The sequence below is a fragment of the Scyliorhinus torazame genome, chromosome 4, assembly GCF_047496885.1.
Source record: "Scyliorhinus torazame isolate Kashiwa2021f chromosome 4, sScyTor2.1, whole genome shotgun sequence".
NCBI classification, from domain to species: Eukaryota; Metazoa; Chordata; class Chondrichthyes; order Carcharhiniformes; family Scyliorhinidae; genus Scyliorhinus; species Scyliorhinus torazame.
This window is the reverse complement of record NC_092710.1, coordinates 211,618,253-211,638,703: the sequence shown is the minus strand read 5'-3', so window position 1 is coordinate 211,638,703 and position 20,451 is coordinate 211,618,253. Positions and strand designations below refer to the sequence as shown.

At 52.8% G+C, this 20,451-nt stretch overlaps 1 protein-coding gene across 1 annotated transcript in view; it reads right to left on the bottom strand.

Annotated features, from left to right (window-relative positions):
* Positions 1-323: 323 nt before the first annotated feature.
* Positions 324-20,451, bottom strand: part of LOC140410731 (microtubule cross-linking factor 3) — a 71,978-nt gene continuing 51,850 nt past the window's right edge. Inside the window, exons 6-7 of the mRNA XM_072499238.1 lie at positions 1,112-2,326; positions 324-595 (exon numbers count right to left, since the gene is read on the bottom strand). Of these exons, the coding sequence (XP_072355339.1) occupies positions 485-595; positions 1,112-2,326 (1,326 nt within the window). The 3' untranslated portion in view covers positions 324-484. The remainder of the gene's footprint in view (positions 596-1,111; positions 2,327-20,451) is intronic.

The window sequence follows — 20,451 nt, the reverse complement described above, 5'->3', positions numbered from 1 at the left end:
AATAAAGTAGATATTCAGTGTTATCGCAATGACACCCCTGCTTCTAACCCAGTGATGAGATTGCTACTAATTAAACCATTGGGCTGGAGATAATTTGTGTTGTTACAGTTACTACGATGCCCCAGTGAAATAAATATTATTTCATTTTTCACCGTGATTTATCCTCATTAGTCTGGTAAGATTTTGTTACATTTGTAATAATAGACGTAAAGTTAGAGCAGCAAAGATGTTGTAACAGCTCATATTCTTATCCAGTATCAAACTTAATCTAATTTTTAAAAAATAGAAAATAACTTACCCAATGGCTTCCTGTAACAATCCATGTTGAAATTGGTAGTCTCCAGTATTTTACAAAGCTTTGCATATGGTGATTCTGTAATGTCTTGAACACTATGTGTGTTATTTTGTATTTGCTGAATTCTTGATGAGATATTAAAATAAATAAACAAACTAAAAAGGTGGTATACTGAAGTGGATGGAGATTCTACAGAACAAAGAAAAGTGTGAAAAGGAAAACCAATTTAAATATGGTAGCGTAGGACAATGATGAAAATAATACAAGGATGAGAATAAGCAAAATAATAGGTTGAAACATCTGGGCAGGCAAATACAAAAAGCAAGAATTACTGTTAAATAACAGTCATACACATATCAATAGAAGCAATTTGAATTTTCAGAAAAAATACAAAAATACAAATGTCACAATATAATTTTATGATTATATTACTGCAGATAAAACAGTAAATGACTTTCAACACATAAAACTAGCAACTGTTGACAAACTTATGTCAGGACAGGTCACATTTGCAATGCACAATACTGAATTTATCCAAGGGTTCTTAGAACTTAAGAATAACATTTAACTACATCTATGTGTTACATCATGTGTTATCTGAGAATCTAGCTGAACACTTTTGTGAATTTAGTTTACCTGTTTTCTTAAATGCCGTTAAACTCCAGTGAATTGCCCTCTTTTGCTAAATGTGCTGTTACTCACAAGATTACAACTAACAATGTACCCAACAGAGTATGAAAAGCATGCTTCAAAAATGTAAATTATACATTGAAGTTGCTAACATTTTATTAAACAACTAACATTGAACTTGCTTACCTGACTGACAGACAAAGGTTCTTCTGTATTTTTTTCATCTGTTGTTTTTGGAACCTCTAGTCTGTCTATGAAAGTTTGCAGCTCCTTCCTAAATGCTTTCATCTGAGCATTGATTCTGTAGAGAAGTTCATGTTCTCTAATCCTGCTGCTTTCATCCTCTTCCTCCATTCTGCCAAATAGATCACCGTTTGCTACATAAATTCTTGCTTCAGTTATAATTGTGCTTGTGTCTGTGATCAATCGATCTATAGTTCTGCTCAGTCGCTCTGCCTCCAGCCGTATGTCCGACATCTGTTGTCGGTCCTTGAGGTTTTTTTGAAGCAATCGGCCATCTGTAGAAAATAAAGACCTTGGTGGAGTCTGTAAGCACCTGATGTTGCGAACTTCTTCAGAGTCACTTTCTCCACCAATGGGTCCTTCTCTTTTCCTGTGAGGAGGCCGTGAATCATCATCACTTTCTTTTTTTCCTGCGTCACTTTCAGCATCACTGTCTCTGGGGCTGCCACGGATGCCTAAATGGGATGCCAGGTCGTAGCGTTGCATATTGGACATCAGCACACGATTTTCGTATTGCAGCTGCATGACTTTGCCACTGAGTTCATTGATCTGCATCCTAGCTGCCTTGAGTTCCTCTTGAAGGACTTCTGTAACTTTGGAATTATCATTATTCCTGGAAGTATCCTGCACACTTCCCGTTTTATACTTGTACTTGTTGACTTCAGCGGAAAGTCGCTTATTTTGGTCTTCCAAGTCAGCCAGATTTCGTCTCAGCAATTCTGCTTCATCCTCAACGAGCTGCAGGTTCTGTCTCAGTTCTGACACAGCTTCACTTTGATCCCGAAAAGCAGAAGCACCAACACTAATGTAATCGTCACCGCCTGCTCCTTCCTTCTCATAGTGGCTCCTTATGTCATCCAACTCAGCCTTCAAACCCCTATTTTCGACCTCGAGCTCAACTATCTTTCTCCCTAGGATATTGGCTTCTTCTTCCACCAGTCGGAGGCGGAGCTTTAGTTCAGCTTCTCTGGTTGTAGGTGGCCCTCCCGCTTCACCTTTTGGCAAAGGACTATCCAGATCCCCATAAAAGGATCTGTATTTTTGCAGCTCACACTCAAGTCTATCTTTCTCTTTATCAATTTTTGCCATTTTCTTACGCATTAAAATTGCTTCTTCCTTGACAAACTGTAGTTGGCATTTTATATCATCATTGTCCTCCTTGAAGGTGGGGGTAATTAACAAAAAAAAAAGATTCTCATGTCTACCATTTGAAGTCACAGACAGCAATGAAACATGACAAGCAAGTAAACGTGACTTTGTTCAACTATGAATCAGCAAACGAGAACAACAGTTTCAGTTTTTTTCATGCTTCAGACGATTTCTATTAGAATGTACAATTTCAGCTCCCAGCATGTGAAAAGTTAACAACAAAAACAGCTGGGATTTGTATAACAACGGTAACATAATAAAAAATCTCAAAATGCTTCACAGCAGAGGTAAAATCAAAATTTGATACGGAGATGTATAAAAAGTGATATTAGGGCAGATGGCCAAAGAGATCGGTTATAAAGGAGCATCTTAAAGGAGGAAAAGAAAGAGACAGAGGCCGGGATTCTCCCTTACCTGGCGGGACGGGGGAATCCGGCGTAATGGAGTGGCGGGAACCACTCCGGCGTCGGGCCGCCCCAATGGTGCGGAATTCTCCGCAGCTTTAGGGGCCAAGCCCTCACCTTGAGGGGCTAGGCCCGCGGCGGAGTGATTTCCGCCCCGCCGGCTGGCGGGAAAGGCCTTTGGCGCACGCCAACCGGCGCCGAAAGGACTTCGCCGGGCGATGCATGCGCGGGAGCGTCAGCAGACGCTCACGGCATCCCCGCGCATGCGCAGTGGAGGGGGTCTCTTCTGCCTCCGCCATAGTGAAAACCATGGCGAAGGCAGAAGAAAAAGAGCCCCCCGGAGATGTCATTTCCGCGCCAGCTGGCGGGGCACCAAAGGCCTTTTCCGCCAGCTGGTGGGGCGGAAATTCGTCCGGCGCCGGCCTAGCCCCTTAAGGTTGGTGCTCAGCCCCCAAAGATGCGGAGGATTCCGCACCTTTGGGGCGGCGCGATGCCCGACTGATTTGCACCGTTTTGGGCGCCAGTCGGCGGACATCGCGCCGTTTCCGGAGAATTTCGCCCATCTCTGTCTTTCAGCGACGAGATAAGAACCAGGGGTAAAGGTTTGCGGACCCGTTCATGGTTAGAAAAGTAGAATGGCAATAGAGTTATAAGTAGCAAGTCCTTGAAAGTAGAGCCCAGTCTAAGCGTTTGTTGCTATAGGAATACCAACATCAGGGAGAGAGGCAAACAACAGATGATCAGAGGATTGGATAGGGTGGACAGTGAGAGCCTTTTTCCTCGGATGGTGATGTCTAGCACGAGGGGACATAGCTTTAAATTGAGGGGAGATAGATATAAGACAGATGACAGAGGTAGGTTCTTTACTCAGAGAGTAGTAAGGGCGTGGAATGCCCTGCCTGCAACAGTCGTGGACTCGCCAATACTAAGGGCATTCAAATGGTCATTGGATAGACATATGGACGATAAGGGAAGAGTGGAGATGGGCTTTAGAATGGTTTCACAGGTCGGCGCAACATCGAGGGCCGAAGGGCCTGTACTGCGCTGTAATGTTCTATGTTCTAACACCTGACGTGACATAATAATAATCGCTTATTGTCACAAGTAGGGTTCAATGAAGTTACTGTGAAAAGCCCCAAGTCGCCACATTCCGGCGCCTGTTTAGGGAGGCCGGTACGGGAATTGAACCCCTGCTGCTGGCATTGTTCTGCATTACAAGCCAGCTGTTTAGCCCACTGTGCTAAACCAGCACTCACACAAAGGTAGGAGCTGACATGTGAATACAAGTTCTCAACTGGAAAAAGGCCAATTATTCGAACCCGAGATGTGATTTTTAAAAATTAATTCATAAAATGTTGCTCATCTCTAATGGTCCTTGATAAGGTGTCGGTGGGCCACATTCTTGAACAGCTGTAGTCCATCTGGTGTGAGAACACCCTCTGTGCTGTTATGGAGGGTGTTCCAGGATTTTGACCCAGTGGTAGTGAAGGAATGGCGATATGGTTCAAAGGAAGTTGCAAGTGGTCATGTTTCCTTGCATCTCCTGCCCTTGCTCTTCCAGGTGGTAGAGGTTGTTGGTTTGGAAGGTGCTGTCAAAAAGGGGCTTAGTAAATTACTGTAGTAACTCTTGTAAATGGTATATGCTGCTGCAACTGTGTGCCAATGGTGGAGGGCATAAACAAGGTGGTGGATAGGCTGCAGGCTACTTTGTTCTGGATGGTATCAAACTTATTGAATATTGTTGGAGCTGCACTCATCTGGACGAAAGTGGACCATAATGAGTAAAGGACTTGAATGTAAATCAGTGTCAGTGTAAAGCATTCAAAGTGGATTCAGAACAAATGTTTTTACACAAAGGAAATGAGTGAATTCCCAAACTGAGAGCCCCCTGAACGTCAAAGAGCGTACAGGATAACATTGGACAAAATTAGAGAAAACATCAACAGAATTTGAAGGCTCAGTGATGCAGAAAGTCTGAATAAAGTCCATGTGGGGATTTTCCGCCCCTCCCCCGCAGAGTGTTTCTCATTGGTGGGAGGCAGTCTTCCGTCAGTGGATGGCGGGATTTTCGGGTCCCGCCACTGCCAACGGGATTGCCCATTGAACCTATCCCCCACCACCAGGAATCCTGTGAGAAGGGTTCGCCCGTTGACGAGACAGGGTGATCCCACTGATGAGGAGAGTCAGAAAATTTTCCCCACCCCCAACCCCCCCAAACCCACCATCCAGAATGAAAATACAGAAGGAAATTACGAAAGGAACAACGAAAATATTGGTAAGTAAATTCAAGGAAAACCAAAAGATGATTTATAAATACATGAAGAGAAAGTGGATAATTAAGGAAAGAATAGGATTTATTAAAGACCAAAAAGGTTAACTTGTGTGGAGGCAGAAGACAAGTGTGTGGTTCTTAATAAACACTGTGCAATTATCTTTACAAAGGAGAAGATAATGTAGACATTGGGTTGAATTTCGACAAAGTGGCGGGGGTTCCGATGATGGGCCCGACAGCTAGGGAGATGGGGGTGGGGATTTTGGGGGGGCGGACAGGGGACCCTGCCTTGCCTTGGCTGTTTATGGGATTCAGGCTGCATTTTGGGCCCATCCGGTAGCAAATTGCTGTTGTGACTCTTCCCTTTAAGGGCAGAGATCCTGCTCCAAGAGCAAGCGTTGTTGCTTGAGGAACTTCGGCTCAGGGTTGATGAGCTGGAGCCTGAGCTTCGGATACTGTGACATATCAGGGAGGGGGGAAAGTTACCTGGATGCTAAGTTTCAAGAGGCAGTAACATCGCTTAGATTAACTACCTTGATTTCGGTCAGTGGTCAGGGACAGGAGGGTTTGACTATGAGTGAGGTAGGTAGAGAGATTCAGGAGGTACAGTTGCAGGAGCCTCAGCCCGTGTCTTTGTCCAACAGGTTCGAGATTTTTGTATGCATGAGAGTGGGGACTGTGGGGGTGATGAGCAAACTGACCACAGCACTGTGGTACAGGGAGCCATTCAAGTGGGGGGAGAGAAAAGAAATGTAGTCGTATCGGGATAGTATAGTTAGGGGCATTGACACTGTTCTCTGTGGCCCGAAGGTTGTGTTGCCTACCTGGTGTTCAGGTTCAGGATATCTTATCTGGGCTGCAGAGGACCTTGAGTGGGAGGGTAAAAGTCCAGTTGTCGTGGTCCACGTAGGGACCAACGACATAGGTAGAACAAGGATAGAGGTTCTGCTGAAGGAAGATGAGCAGCTCGGGGCTAAATTAAAAATCAGAACCAAAAAGGTAATAATCTCTGAATTACTACCTGAGCCACGAGCTAATTGGCACAGGGTCAATAAGATTAAAGAGTTAAATGCGTGGCTCAAAGATTAGTATGGGAGAAGTGGGTTTGAATTCATGGGACATTGGCACCATGAGGATTAAATGGGGTGGGGGTGAAAGTGAGCTCAGGAGAGGTTAGTAAAGTTTCCAGAACAAATAATAGAACAGAGAATATGGAAAGCGGCGGGAATTTAACTTCATGCACAGCAGGTAAGGCAGCAACTATGAGAAGGGGGTCGTCAACGCAGGGTGTTGTACTTAAATGCGCGCAGTTTACGAAACAAGGTAAACGAGCTTGTAGCGCACATTGAAATTGCTGGGTACGATGTTGTGAGCATCGCAGAGACGTGGCTGCAAGGGAATCTAGGCTGAGATAGAAATATCCAAGAATATATGTTCTAGCGAAAGGACAAGCAGATGGACAAATGGGGTGGGGTTGCATTGTTAATAGAAATGCAATTAAATCAAGGGCAAGAAGGGATATAGGGTCAGAAGGTGTAGAATCTGTGTGGGTAGAGTTGAGGAACCTCAAACGAAAAAATACCCTGATGGGAGTTATGTATAGGCCACCTAGCAGTAGTCAGGATGTGGGGCAGAAAATAAATCAGGAGATAGAAAAGGCAATATTACAGTAATCATGAAGGACTTCAATATGCAGGTGGACTGGGAAAATCAGGTTGGTAGAGTATCCCAAGAAAAAGGAATTTGTGGAATGTTTAAGAGGTGGTTTTTTGCAGCAGCTTGTGGTAGAGCCGACTAGGGAACCGGCAATTCTGGATTTGGTGATGTGTAACGAGACAGACTTGATTAGGGAATGTACCATCAGGGACAGTGACCACAATATGATAGAATTTACCCTGCAGTTTGAGAGGGAGAAGCTGCAATCAGATGTAACGGTATTACAATTAAATAAAGGTAACTCAAAAGACAGAGGTGGAACTGGCCAGATTGGAAAAGGAGCCTAGCAGAAAGACAGTGGAACAGGAATGGCAGGAGCTTTGGGGGATTATTCAGGAGACTCAACAAAATTTCATCCCAAGGAGGAGGAAACATGCTAAGGGGCGGACAAAGCAACCATAGCTATCAAGAGAAGTCAGGGACAGCATAAAAACAAAAGAAAAAGCGTACGATGTGGCCAGGATTAATGGGAATCTAGAGGACTGGGAAGCCTTTAAAAGCAAACAGAAGACAACTAAAAAAGCAATAGGGGAGAAGATGAAATATGGGGCAATTTACCAGTCATGTTCCACCATAATTGGAATGGCAACAGCGGTAGATCCCGGGAGAGGCCTCTCCCAAGATTCCCGTTGGTCGTTAAGCTTTGCGAGACCTAATAAGGTCTCGCGAGATTTAGCGATCTGAAACACACCCAGAACAGACCCAGGTTCGTACAGCTAAAAGAGCTAAAAAGCTCACTTAGCTATGCCGTCGCCAGATTGAATGGCCACCCGGCATCGATCGACCTCGCCGAGGAGGCCCCAGCCAGGCACTGTTCAGCACTGATCCCCACAAATGTGGATCAGGCAGAATGGCACCTGTAAGATTCTTCAGGTGATCGGAGCCCTTGGGTGACCGGCGTCTGGCCAGGCTGGCACTCTGGCACTGCTGGTGTCTAACAAGCACCTTGGCACTGTCTACCAGGCACTTTGGCACTGCCAGTCTGGCACCCTGGGAGTGCCACCTAGATGCTAAGGGTGTCTGGGTGGCACTGCCAAGCTAGCATTATGCCCACGGAAGGGATCGGGCTCGGGGTGCCCTGCTTGTATGTGGAGGGTGCAGGGGGGCTCGAGGACCTCCCAACAGGGGCTGCATCAGGAGAGGGGGTCGAGAGAACGGGGTGCCATTTAAAAGGGGGGGGGGGGAAGAAAACAGAATGCCGTTAGAGCATTGGGAATGACCGCTCGATTCCTCACCAGAATAGACTTTTATTTTTAGTTAAATCACACCCATAAGTCGCAGAATCGGCGGGGTGCGGTGTGAATCCTGCCCCGCCTCTCCGACACCAGCTGCCGAATTCTCCAGCGCCTGTTTTCGGGTGGGGGCGGGGATCACGTCGTGCCGTCAGGGGCCATTGGCAGCGGCCCCCCCGGCAATTCTCCGGTCCCCGATGGGCCGAGCGGCTACCCTTTTTCGGCCAGCCCCGCCAGCGTGAAATGGACATGATCCATCCCGGCGGGACCTGGCTTGGAGGGCGGCTACCATAGTCCTCGGGGGGGGCGTGGGAGCATCCGGCCCCGGGGGGAGGGGGGGGGCCCACGGTGGCCTGGTCCGCGATCGGGGCCCACCGATCTGCAGGCGGGCCTGTGCCGTGGGCGCACTCTTTGCCTCCGTAAGGCTCCGCTGTGGCCGGGGCAGAGAAGAAACCCCCTGCGCATGCGCAGGAAACACACCGGTGGTTCTGTGCATACGTCAGAACATGCCGGCAGTTCTGTGCATGCGCCAACTCGCGCCGGCCCACGGCGGCGGTTCACATGGCGCCAACCCGCCGGCGGCGGCCTAGCCCTGGGAAGTCCGGAGGATTCCGCAACTTCCGGGCGGCCCGACGCCGGATTGGTTCGCGGCGCTCTTGGCGTCGGCGTCGAGCCATCCGGCCAGTTGCGGGAGAATCCCGCCCCATGAGTGTAAAGAAGATTGCAAGAGTTTTTTCGACATATAAAAGATAAGAGTCAAGAATGGACACTGTATCACTGGAAAATGAGGTTGGAAAAGTAGGAATGGGGAACAAAGAAATGGCAGAGGAACTGAATAGATACTTTGCATCAGTCCTCATGGCGGTTCGGTAGCACAGTGGTTAGCACTGTTGCTTCACATTGCCAGGGTCTCAGATTCGATTCCCGGCTTGGGTCACTGTTTGTGCGCAGTCTGCACGTTCTCCCTGTGTCTGTGTGGCTTTCCTCCGGGTGCTCTGCTTATCTCCCACAAGTCCCGAAAGACGTGCTGTTAGGTGAATTGAACATTCTGAATTCACCTCTGTGTACCCGAACAGGCACCAGAATGTGGTGACTCGGGGCTTTTCACGGTAATTTCATTGTGGTGTTAATGTAAGTCTACTTGTGACAATAAAGATTATTATTATTATTATTACAGTAGAAGACATCAGTGGCATACCAAAACTTCAAGAGAGTCAAGGGGGCCGAGGTCAGTGTAGTGGCCATCACTAAGGATAAGGTGCTGGGAAAGCAGAACGGTCTGAAGGTGGATAAATCACCGGACTGGATAGATTACACCCCAGGGTTCTGAAGGATAAAGCTGAGGAGATTGTGGAGGCATTAGTGATGATCTTTCAGGAATCACTGGAGTCAGGGAGGGTCCCAGCGGACTGGGAAATGGCTAATGTTTATGAAGGGAGGGAGGCAAAAGATGGGAAATTATAGGCCAGTTAGCCTGACTTTGGTCGTTGGTAAGATTTTAGAGTCCATTATTAAGGATGAGATTGCAGAGTACTTGAAAGTGCATGGTAAAATAGGGCTGAATTAGCACAGCTTTGTCAAGGGGCGGTCATGCCTGACAAATGTTAGAATTCTTTGAGACGGTAATGAAGAAATTAGACAAAGAATAGCAAGTGGAAGTGATCTATTTGGATTTCCAGAGGCCTTTGACAAGGTGCCATACAATCGGCTCATAAATAAGATAAGAGCCCATGGTGTTAGGATCAAGGGGCGAAATTCTCCGTTATCGGCGGAAAGTCCGCCGATCGGCGCAAAAAACGGCGCAAATCCCACTTGCGTCACGTCATAAAAATGGGCCGATAGTCTCCGGCCCGAAATGGGCTAGCAGCGACGTGACGGGATCCGCGCTTGCGCAGTGGTTCACGCCGTGCAGCGTCATACGCGCTGCACGGCGTGACGGCTCATAAGGCCGCGCAGCTCCCCCCCACCCGACCGGAACACCCGACCGCAACACCCGACTGGATGGCTGGCCGTCGCTCAGCCCCGAGGTTCGAGTCACGCGATGTGGAGGCGCTCCTGGACGCGGTGGAGCAGAGGAGGGACGCTCTGTATCCCGGGCACGGCCGCAGAGTTGCCCCACGCCACAGCCGGCGTCTGTGGAGGGAAGTGACAGAGGCCGTCACCGCTGTGGCCCTGACACCACGGACAGGCACCCAGTGCCACAAGAAAGTGAACGACCTCGTCAGAGCAGGCAGGGTGAGCCTCCCCATATCCCCCCTCCCCCATATCCCCCCTCCCCCATATCCCCCATATCCCCCCTCCCCCATAATCCCCCCTCCCCCATATCCCCCTCCCCCATATCCCCCCTCCCCCATATCCCCCATATCCCCCCCTCCCCCATATCCCCCCTCACCCCCCATATCCCCCCTCCCCATATCCCCCATATCCCCCCCTACCCCATATCCCCCATATCCCCCCTCCCCCATATCCCCTCTCCACCATACCCCCCTCCCCCATATCCCCCCTCCCCATATCCCCCATATCCCCCCTCCCCCATATCCCCCTCCCCCATATCCCCCCTCCCCCATATCCCCCCTCCCCCATATCCCCCCCTCCCCCATATCCCCCATATCCCCAAGTGAATCCAGCCCTAACCTTAACCTCTGCAATGCACGCGCAACCGATGGCGTGCATTCATATACCTGCCTAACACTGTTGCCTTTTACCCCTGCCACCAGCCCCCCCCCCACCACAGGAGAAGCGCGCACACAACAATAGGGAGCATGTGAGGGCTGGAGGAGGGCCCGCTGATGAGAGGCCACTGACCGTACACGAGGAAAGGGCCCTGGAACTGGCTGGCGGACCTGAGGACCGGGAGGTTGCTGATGCAGAGGTCGGGGGCCCACGAGCAAGTGAGCCACCAACAGCCCGTCCCCATATCCCCCCTCCCCTATATCCCACTCCCCCGTATCACCTGATCACTGCCTTATGTCTAACCATGCATGCTTCATTGTGTATCGCAGGACCAAACGTCCAGGCACTCATCCCCGCAGATGCACACCGCCCGCAGGATGCCCCCCGGAGACCACAGGAGACGGAGAGACCCGCACCCTCCAGCATGCGACGCCCGCAGGATGCCCCTCGGAGACCACGGGAGACGGAGAGACCCGGACCCTCCAGCATGCGACGCCCGCAGGATGCCCCTCGGAGACCACGGGAGACGGAGAGACCTGGAGCAACAGGGAGACGACACCCCCGTCACGTGCGGGAGCGACCACCCAGCGATGAGGGGGGCAGCCACAGGCCCCCGTCACATCCGAGCCAGGACACCACTACCCATGACACCACTACCCAGGACACCCCTACCCGGGACACCACTACCCAGGACACCCCTGCCCGGGACAGCACTACCCGGGACAGCACTACCTGGGACAGCACTACCCGGGAAGACGAAATACCGGACAGTGACTCAGAGTGGATGGGTGGAGACGAACCCCCACCCCAAAGTGCCATGGAGTCAGAGTGGGACGAAGAGCACGACACAACGCCACTGCTGTCACCAACACCCTCCACCATCGCAGAAACACTCACCACGGTTGGGCACTTTAGTGCTGAGGCGTCTGGTACACTCACTGGTGCGCACAACACAGCCGTCCCGGTACAGCAGGTGGAGGTAGGAGCAGCAGAGGGACCGGGCGGTCGGAGGGCAGCCCAGGCCAAGCGAACATCTGCCGCCCAGATGGATCCCGGGTTCCTGCAGTTACCACACCCACACATAGATCCGATGCAACCACCGACACGGAGACGAGCGAATAGGGTGACGGGTGGCTTGCGGCGGCTGCGGTCGCAGGTGGAGGAGTCCACCCGCGTCCAGGAGCTGGGAGTGGTCCCGGTCATGCGTGCCACCCAGGCTGACACCGCACGGGTGGCGTCCGCGGTGGAGGCAATGGGTGCGACGGTGTCAGACATGGGGAACGGTTTGCGAGGCCTGGGGCCTTCCGTGCAGGTGGCGTCTGTGGCCCAGGAAATGGCTGCCCTCTCACAGGAGGCCATGTGCCAGTGCCAGCGCCAGATGGCAGAGGCGCTCAACGCCATAGCCCAGTCTCAGCAGGCCATGGCCCAGTCTCAGCAGGCCATGGCCCAGTCTCAGCAGGCCATAGCCCAGTCTCAGCAGGCCATAGCCCAGTCTCTGCAGGCCATGTCCCAGTCTCTGCAGGCCATGGCCCAGTCTCTGCAGGCCATGGCCCAGTCTCAGCAGGCCATCGCTGAGGGCATCGGCGCCAGTGGCCATGTGCGAGCCGGCGTCGCACTGTCACAGACAGGGTTTGACAACCCCCTGGGCTCCATGGCTGCAAACCTGCAGACCCCTGTCGATACCAGCACGGGCCTCCAGGACTGGCTACGCCAGATGTCGGGGGTGCGTCGGATGGCCAGTCCGTTCGCATCCCCCACCCATGTAGAGGCCTGGGGGCCATCGGGCACCCCGAGGGAGGAGGAGGTGGTGTGGTCCGTCCCGGCTCCCTCTGTAGGGGAGGTCCCGGTACACCGCGACACCTCGGACTCCCCCCCTTCCGTCCCAGGTGCATCGGGTGGGCAACGGGCAGGACAGGCTGGCAGCTTGCCATCCCAGTCGCCCGGGCCGCAGCCTGGCCCATCTAGGCCAGGACGCCCCAGGAAACGGCCACCAAAGGGATCCAATGTCAGAGGGCAGGAATCACAGGAGTCCAGCTCCAGTTCTGCTGTACCGTCTGGGGAACCACGTAGACGTAGTCAAAGGGCCCGTAAGGCCAAACAATTAGACACTGAGTAAGTTGGCACGGGTGCAGGGCACAGATGAGTTTTAGGGGCTAGGGCACGTGCATGAACTCCTTTGGTTATTAAAGTCAATGTTACACCTACCGAAGCTGCCTTTGTGCTCTGTCCAAAGTGTGCGGGCGTGTCATGTACGTTGAGCGCAAGTGTGTGTGTGTGATGGGTGGTCTTACCTCAGCCCCAGGTGAGTCTGCCCCCTTCCCCCTGTGCGGCCATCAACACCCCCGGGCAGAGGACGGGACCGTGCGCTGCAGTGTCACAGCCGCATGCAGGGATGGTCCGGGTGGATGGTGGTACTGTGGCCATGGGTCGGACATAGTCCAACGATGTAGAGCCAGGAGCTCATCGGAGGCGGGTTGTCATCATCCTCCATGGCCTGCGATAGACACGCGTCCACCCGCAACTGGGTGAGCCCGGCCTGTTGTGCCACCGGTGGATCGGCAATTGGGGGGGGGTGGGGGGTGTGCATGCGGGTGGGGTGTGTGGGGTTGGGGAGAGGGGTGAGGGTGCTGGGTGGGTGGATGGGTGGGGGGTGTGGGTGGTCGGCTGTTGCCATGGTGTGCGGTCTGTGGCCATACTACCCGATTCCCACGCCCATCTAGTCAGTGAAGCGGGCGTCTATCAGTCTGTCCCGTGCCCGCTGGGCCAGCCGGTAACGGTGGACAGCCACCCGCCTGTGTCTACCCCGTCTGCCCTGACCATTGCCCCCATCCCCCTCATCTGGGGAGGACTGGGCCTCTTCCTGCTGCTCCTCCACTCCGCCCTCCTCTGCCTGCGGCACATCGCCCCTCTGCTGGGCTATGTTGTGCAGGACGCAGCACACCACAATGATGCGGCCGACCCTATCTGACCGATACTGGAGGGCGCCCCCAGAGAGGTCCAGGCACCTGAAACGCATCTTCAGCACGCCAAAGCACCTCTCGATCACTCCCCTTGTCGCTACATGGGCATCATTGTAGCGGTTCTCCGCCTCATTGCATGGCCTCCGTATAGGCGTCATCAGCCACGATCGCAATGGGTAGCCCCTGTCGCCCAGCAACCAGCCCCTCAGCCGGGGATGGCGTCCCTCGTACATGCCGGGGATGGATGACCGCGACAACACGAATGAGTCGTGTACACTGCCTAGGTGACGGGCGCAGACGTGCAGGATCATCATGCGGTGGTCGCAGACCACCTGTACGTTCATCGAATAGGTCCCCTTCCTATTACTGAACACGGCCCTGTTCTCTGCAGGTGGCCGCACGGCGACGTGCATCCCATCGATCGCGCCCTGGACCATGGGGAACCCGGCAACGGCAGAGAAGCCCACGGCCCGGGCATCTTGGCTGGCCCGGTCCACGGGGAAGCGGATGTAGCGGTGCGCCATGGCATAAAGGGCATCTCTCACTGCCCGGATGCACCGATGCACCGATGTCTGCGATATGCCGGACAGGTGCCCACTCGGTGCCTGGAATGACCCCGTTGCATAAAAGTTCACCGTAACCTTGACGGACACGGGGAGAGGGTGTCCCCCGCCAGTGCCACGCGGTGACAGGTGTACCAGCAGGTGGCAGATGTGTGCCACGGTTTCCCGGCTCATCCGGAGTCTCCTCCTGCATTCCCGGTCCGTGAGGTCCTGGTATGACTGCCGGGGCCGGTACACACGGGGCGCCCTCGGGTGCCTCCGTTGCCGTGGGGCCGCGACGTCCTCCTCCCCCTCCTCGTCCTGTCGGTCAGGTGTCCCTCCAGCCTGGGCGGCTGCCGCCTGCCCCTCTGCGGCAGCCTGCGCCGCCTCTCTGGCACGCTCCTCCTCCTCCTCCTCCTCCTCATCCAGGGCAACATAGACATGAGCAGCTGCCACCACGGCGGCCAACATCGCTGGATGGTCTGAAAACATGACGGCCTGGTGGGGGGGAGGGGAACGACGACATGTCATCATTGCCCATATCCCCTCCTCCCCCCAGCCAGGTGGCATGGACCGCATGGGTCCAACTGTTGGAGGCTGGCACCTGGCCAGGTGGACCAACTCATTTGCCCTCCCATCACCCACCCCGGCACGGACCCCCTCCCCAACCTCCACCCCAGCACGGACCCCCCCCAACCCCAACCTCCACCCCGGCACGGACCCCCCCCCAACCTCCACCCGGGCACGGACCCCCTCCCCAACCTCCACCCCAGCACGGACCCCCCCCAACCCCCAACCTCCACCCCGGCACGGACCCCCTCCCCAACCCCCAACCTCCACCCCAGCACGGACCCCCCCCCCCAACCTCCACCCCGGCACGGACCCCCTCCCCAACCCCCAACCTCCACCCCAGCACGGACCCCCTCCCCAACCCCCAACCTCCACCCCAGCACGGACCCCCCCCCAACCTCCACCCCGGCACGGACCCCCTCCCCAACCCCCAACCTCCACCCCAGCACGGACCCCCCCCAACCTCCACCCCGGCACGGACCCCCTCCCCAACCCCCAACCTCCACCCCAGCACGGACCCGTCCCCCCCAACCTCCACCCCGGCACGGACCCCCTCCCCAACCCCCAACCTCCACCCCAGCACGGACCCCCCCCCCAACCCCCAACCTCCACCCTGGCACGGACCCCCCCCAACCTCCACCCCAGCACGGACCCCCTCCCCAACCTCCACCCCAGCACGGACCCCCCCCCAACCCCCAACCTCCACCCCGGCACGGACCCCCCCCCAACCTCCACCCCAGCACGGACCCCCTCCCCAACCTCCACCCCAGCACGGACCCCCCCCCCCCCAACCCCCAACCTCCACCCTGGCACGGACCCCCCCCCAACCTCCACCCCAGCACGGACCCCCTCCCGGCACTCCCCCGGAGCCCAGCCTACTCTCACCACTCCCCCCCCCCCCCCCCCCCCCCCCCCCGCCGCACACACACACACACAAGCCGAGACACACCTCTCCTCACGCAATCAGTCTGCGGCCACGCCATTTCCTGCCCAGAGCCAACCCCCCAGGCCGTCACTCACCTCCTCGCTGGTCGGCGTGAGCCTGGAGCACCGGGTCACGCCGATGAAAAGGAGGTTTGATTCACGTCGACGTGAACGGTCATCACGTCGACGGGACTTCGGCCCATCCGGAAGGGAGAATATCGGCAGGCCGAAAATCGGCTGCCTTGCGCAGACCCGTGACATTCTCCGCGGCAGCGGCGCCATTAACGTCCCGCCGACTTTTCTCCCTTCGGAGACTTCGGCGGGGGCGGGATTCACGGCGGCCAACGGCCATTCTCCGACCCGGCGGGGGGTCGGAGAATGACGCCCAAGGTACTGGCATGGCTAGAGGATTGGCTGACTGGCAGAAGGCAGAGAGTGGGGATAAAAGGATCTTTTCAGGATGGCAGCCAGAGACTAATGGTATGCCTCAGGGGTCGGTGCTGTGACCACAACTATTCACGACATATATTAACGACTTGGAAGAAAGAACTGAGGGCATTGTTGCTCACCTGACACTAAGGGCAATGTTGGATACTAAGGGGAATTTCGCATGGCCAGTCCACCTAACCTGCACATCTTTGGACTACGGGAGGAAACCGGAGCACCCGGAGGAAACCCACGCACACGATGTGGTGGCCATCACGGAAACTTGGATAGAAGAGGGGCAGAAATGGTTGTTGGAAGTCCCTGGTTATAGATGTTTCAATAAGATTAGGGAGGGTGGTAAAAGAGGTGGGGGGTGGCATTATTAATTAAAGATAGTATAACAGCTGCAGAAAGGCAGTTCGAGGAGTATCAGCCTACTGAGGTAGTATGGGTTGAAGTCAGAAATAGGAAAGGAGCAGTCACCTTGTTAGGAGTTTTCTATAGGCCCCCCAATAGTAGCAGAGATGTGGAGGAACAGATTGGGAAACAGATTTTGGAAAGGTGCAGAAGTCATAGGGTAGTAGTCATGGGCGACTTTAACTTCCCAAATATTGAGTGGAAACTCTTTAGATCAAATAGTTTGGATGGGGTGGTGTTTGTGCAGTGTGTCCAGGAAGCTTTTCTAACACAGTATGTAGATTGTCCGACCAGAGGAGGGGCAATATTGGATTTAGTACTGGGTAATGAGCCAGGGCAAGTGATAGATTTGTTAGTGGGGGAGCATTTTGGAGATAGTGACCACAATTCTGTGACTTTCACTTTAGTAATGGAGAGGGATAGGTACGTGCAACAGGGCAAGGTTTACAATTGGGGGAAGGGTAAATACGATGTTGTCAGTCAAGAATTGAAGTGCATAAGTTGGGAACATAGGCTGGCAGGGAAGGACACAAGTGAAATGTGGAACTTGTTCAAGGAACAGGTGCTACGTGTCCTTGATATGTATGTCCCTGTCAGGCAGGGAAGAGATGGTCGAGTGAGGGAACCATGGTTGACAAGAGAGGTTGAAAGTCTTGTTAAGAGGAAAAAGGTGACTTATGTAAGGCTGAGGAAACAAGGTTCAGACAGGGCATTGGAGGGATACAAGATAGCCAGGAGGGAACTGAAGAAAGGGATTAGGAGAGCTAAGAGAGGGCATGAACAATCTTTGGCGGGTAGGATCAAGGAAAACCCCAAGGCCTTTTACACATATGTGAGAAATATGAGAATGACTAGAGCGAGGGTAGGTCCGATCAAGGACAATAGCGGGAGATTGTGTATTGAGTCTGAAGAGATAGGAGAGGTCTTGAACGAGTACCTTTCTTCTGTATTTACAAATGAGAGGGGCGATATTGTTGGAGAGGACAGTGTGAAACAGATTGGTAAGCTCGAGGAAATACTTGTTAGGAAGGAAGATGTGTTGGGCATTTTGAAAAACTTGAGGATAGACAAGTCCCCCGGGCCTGACGGGATATATCCAAGGATTCTATGGGAAGCAAGAGATGACATTGCAGAGCCGTTGGCAATGATCTTTTCGTCCTCACTGTCAACAGGGGTGGTATCAGGGGATTGGAGAGTGGCGAATGTCGTGCCCCTGTTCAAAAAAGGGACTAGGGATAACCCTGGGAATTACAGGCCAGTTAGTCTTACTTCGGTGGTAGGCAAAGTAATGGAAAGGGTACTGAAGGATAGGATTTCTGAGCATCTGGAAAGACACTGCTTGATTAGGGATAGTCAGCACGGATTTGTGAGGGGTAGGTCTTGCCTTACAAATCTTACTGAATTCTTTGAGGAGGTGACCAAGCATGTGGATGAAGGTAAAGCAGTGGATGTAGTGTACATGGATTTTAGTAAGGCATTTGATAAAGTTCCCCATGGTAGGCTTATGCAGAAAGTAAGGAGGCATGGGATAGTGGGAAATTTGGCCAGTTGGATAACGAACTGGCTAACCGATAGAAGTCAGAGAGTGGTGGCGGATGGCAAATATTCAGCCTGGATCCCAGTTACCAGTGGCGTACCGCAGGGATCAGTTCTGGGTCCTCTGCTGTTTGTGATTTTCATTAATGACTTGGATGAGGGAGTTGAAGGGTGGATCAGTAAATTTGCAGACGATACGAAGATTGGTGGAGTTGTGGATAGTAAGGAGGGCTGTTGTCGGCTGCAAAGAGACATAGATAGGATGCAGAGCTGGGCTGAGAAGTGGCAGATGGAGTTTAACCCTGAAAAGTGTGAGGTTGTCCATTTTGGAAGGACAAATATGAATGCGGAATACAGGGTTAATGGTAGAGTTCTTGGCAATGTGGAGGAGCAGAGAGATCTTGGGGTCTATGTTCATACATCTTTGAAAGTTGCCACTCAAGTGGATAGAGCTGTGAAGAAGGCCTATGGTGTGCTCGCGTTCATTAACAGAGGGATTGAATTTAAAAGCCGTGAGGTGATGATGCAGCTGTACAAAACTTTGGTAAGGCCACATTTGGAGTACTGTGTATAGTTCTGGTCGCCTCATTTTAGGAAGGATGTGGAAGCTTTGGAAAAGGTGCAAAGAAGATTTACCAGGATGTTGCCTGGAATGGAGAGTAGGTCTTACGAGGAAAGGTTGAGGGTGCTAGGCCTTTTCTCATTAGAACGGAGAAGGATGAGGGGCGACTTGATAGAGGTTCATAAGATGATCAGGGGAATAGATAGAGTAGACAGTCAGAGACTTTTTCCCCGGGTGGAACAAACCATTACAAGGGGACATAAATTTAAGGTGAAAGGTGGAATATATAGGAGGGATATCAGAGGTAGGTTCTTTACCCGGAGAGTAGTGGGGGCATGGAATGCACTGCCTGTGGAAGTAGTTGAGTCGGAAACATTAGGGACCTTCAAGCAGCTATTGGATAGGTACATGGATTATGGTAAAATGATATAGTGTAGATTTATTTGTTCTCAAGGGCAGCACGGTAGCATTGTGGATAGCACAATTGCTTCACAGCTCCAGGGTCCCAGGTTCGATTCCGGCTTGGGTCACTGTCTGTGCGGAGTCTGCACGTCCTCCCCGTGTCTGCGTGGGTTTCCTCCGGGTGCTCCAGTTTCCTCCCACAGTCCAAAGATGTGCGGGTTAGGTGAATTGGCCAATGATAAATTGCCCTTAATGTCCAAATTGCCCTTGGTGTTGGGTGGAGGTGTTGAGTTTGGGTAGGGTGCTCTTTCCAAGAGCCGGTGCGGACTCGAGGGGCTGTGTGGCCTCCTTCTGCACTGTAAATTCAATGATAATCTATGATTAATCTAGGACAAAGGTACGGCACAACATCGTGGGCCGAAGGGCCTGTTCTGTGCTGTATTTTCTATGTTCTATGTTATGTTCTATGTTTGACGTGCAGACTCCGCACAGACAGTGACCCAAGCCGGGAATCGAACCTGGGACCCTGGAGCTGTGAAGCAAGTGTGCTAATCACTGTGCTACCGTGCTGCCCGAATGAAGGACTTGTCATGTGTTGAGCGATTGAGGACTCTGTCTGTACTCGTTGGAGTTTAGAAGGATAATGGGGGATCTCGTTAAAACTTAGAGAATACTAAGAGGCCGAGATAGAGAAGACGTGGTGAAGATTTTCCATCAGTAGGCGAGACTAGACCCGAGGGCACAGCCTCAGACTGAAGGGGCGATCCTTTAAAACGGAGATGAGGAGGAATTTCTTCACACAGAGGGTGATGATTCTGTGGAATGCACTTCCTCAGAAGGCTGTGGAAGCCATTTCACTGATTGTCTTTAAGACAGAGATAGATAACTGCTTGACTAATAAAGGTAAAGTCGCCATAGTCCCAGATGACCATAGGTTGCTTTGCCCTTTGAAGGGGCGGGCTGACTGGTGGTGATTTAACCTGAGGATCACCACACCTCAGGCATGGGGCAAGGTTGAGAATGCAGGCCTTCATGAATAATCTGTCGGTATAGGAATTTAACCCACAATGCTGGCCTTGCTCTGCATCACGAACCAGCTGTCTAGCAAAGTGAGCTAAACCGCCCCCATTAATTAATAAGGGGATCAGGACTACCAGGGAGAAGGCAGGAGAATGTGGATGAGGAACATAACAGCCATGATCAAAAGCAGAGCAGACTCAATGGCCAAATGACCTATTCTGCTCCTGTATCTATGGTCTTATGACCAACTGAAGGGCTGACACCTCTTCAGTCTCAGCAGCACCACGGGGAGTGGAGTCCACACCTGGGACTACATCCAGCTGGCAGGACACCACCCTCACAACAAGGTAGGCTTAATTAGAACCAAAGAATTCCTACAGTGCAGAAGGAGGCCAGTCGGTCCATTGAGTCTGCACCGATCCTTTGAAGGAGCACCCCACCCAGGCCATTCCCCCACCCTATCTCCATAACCTCGCCT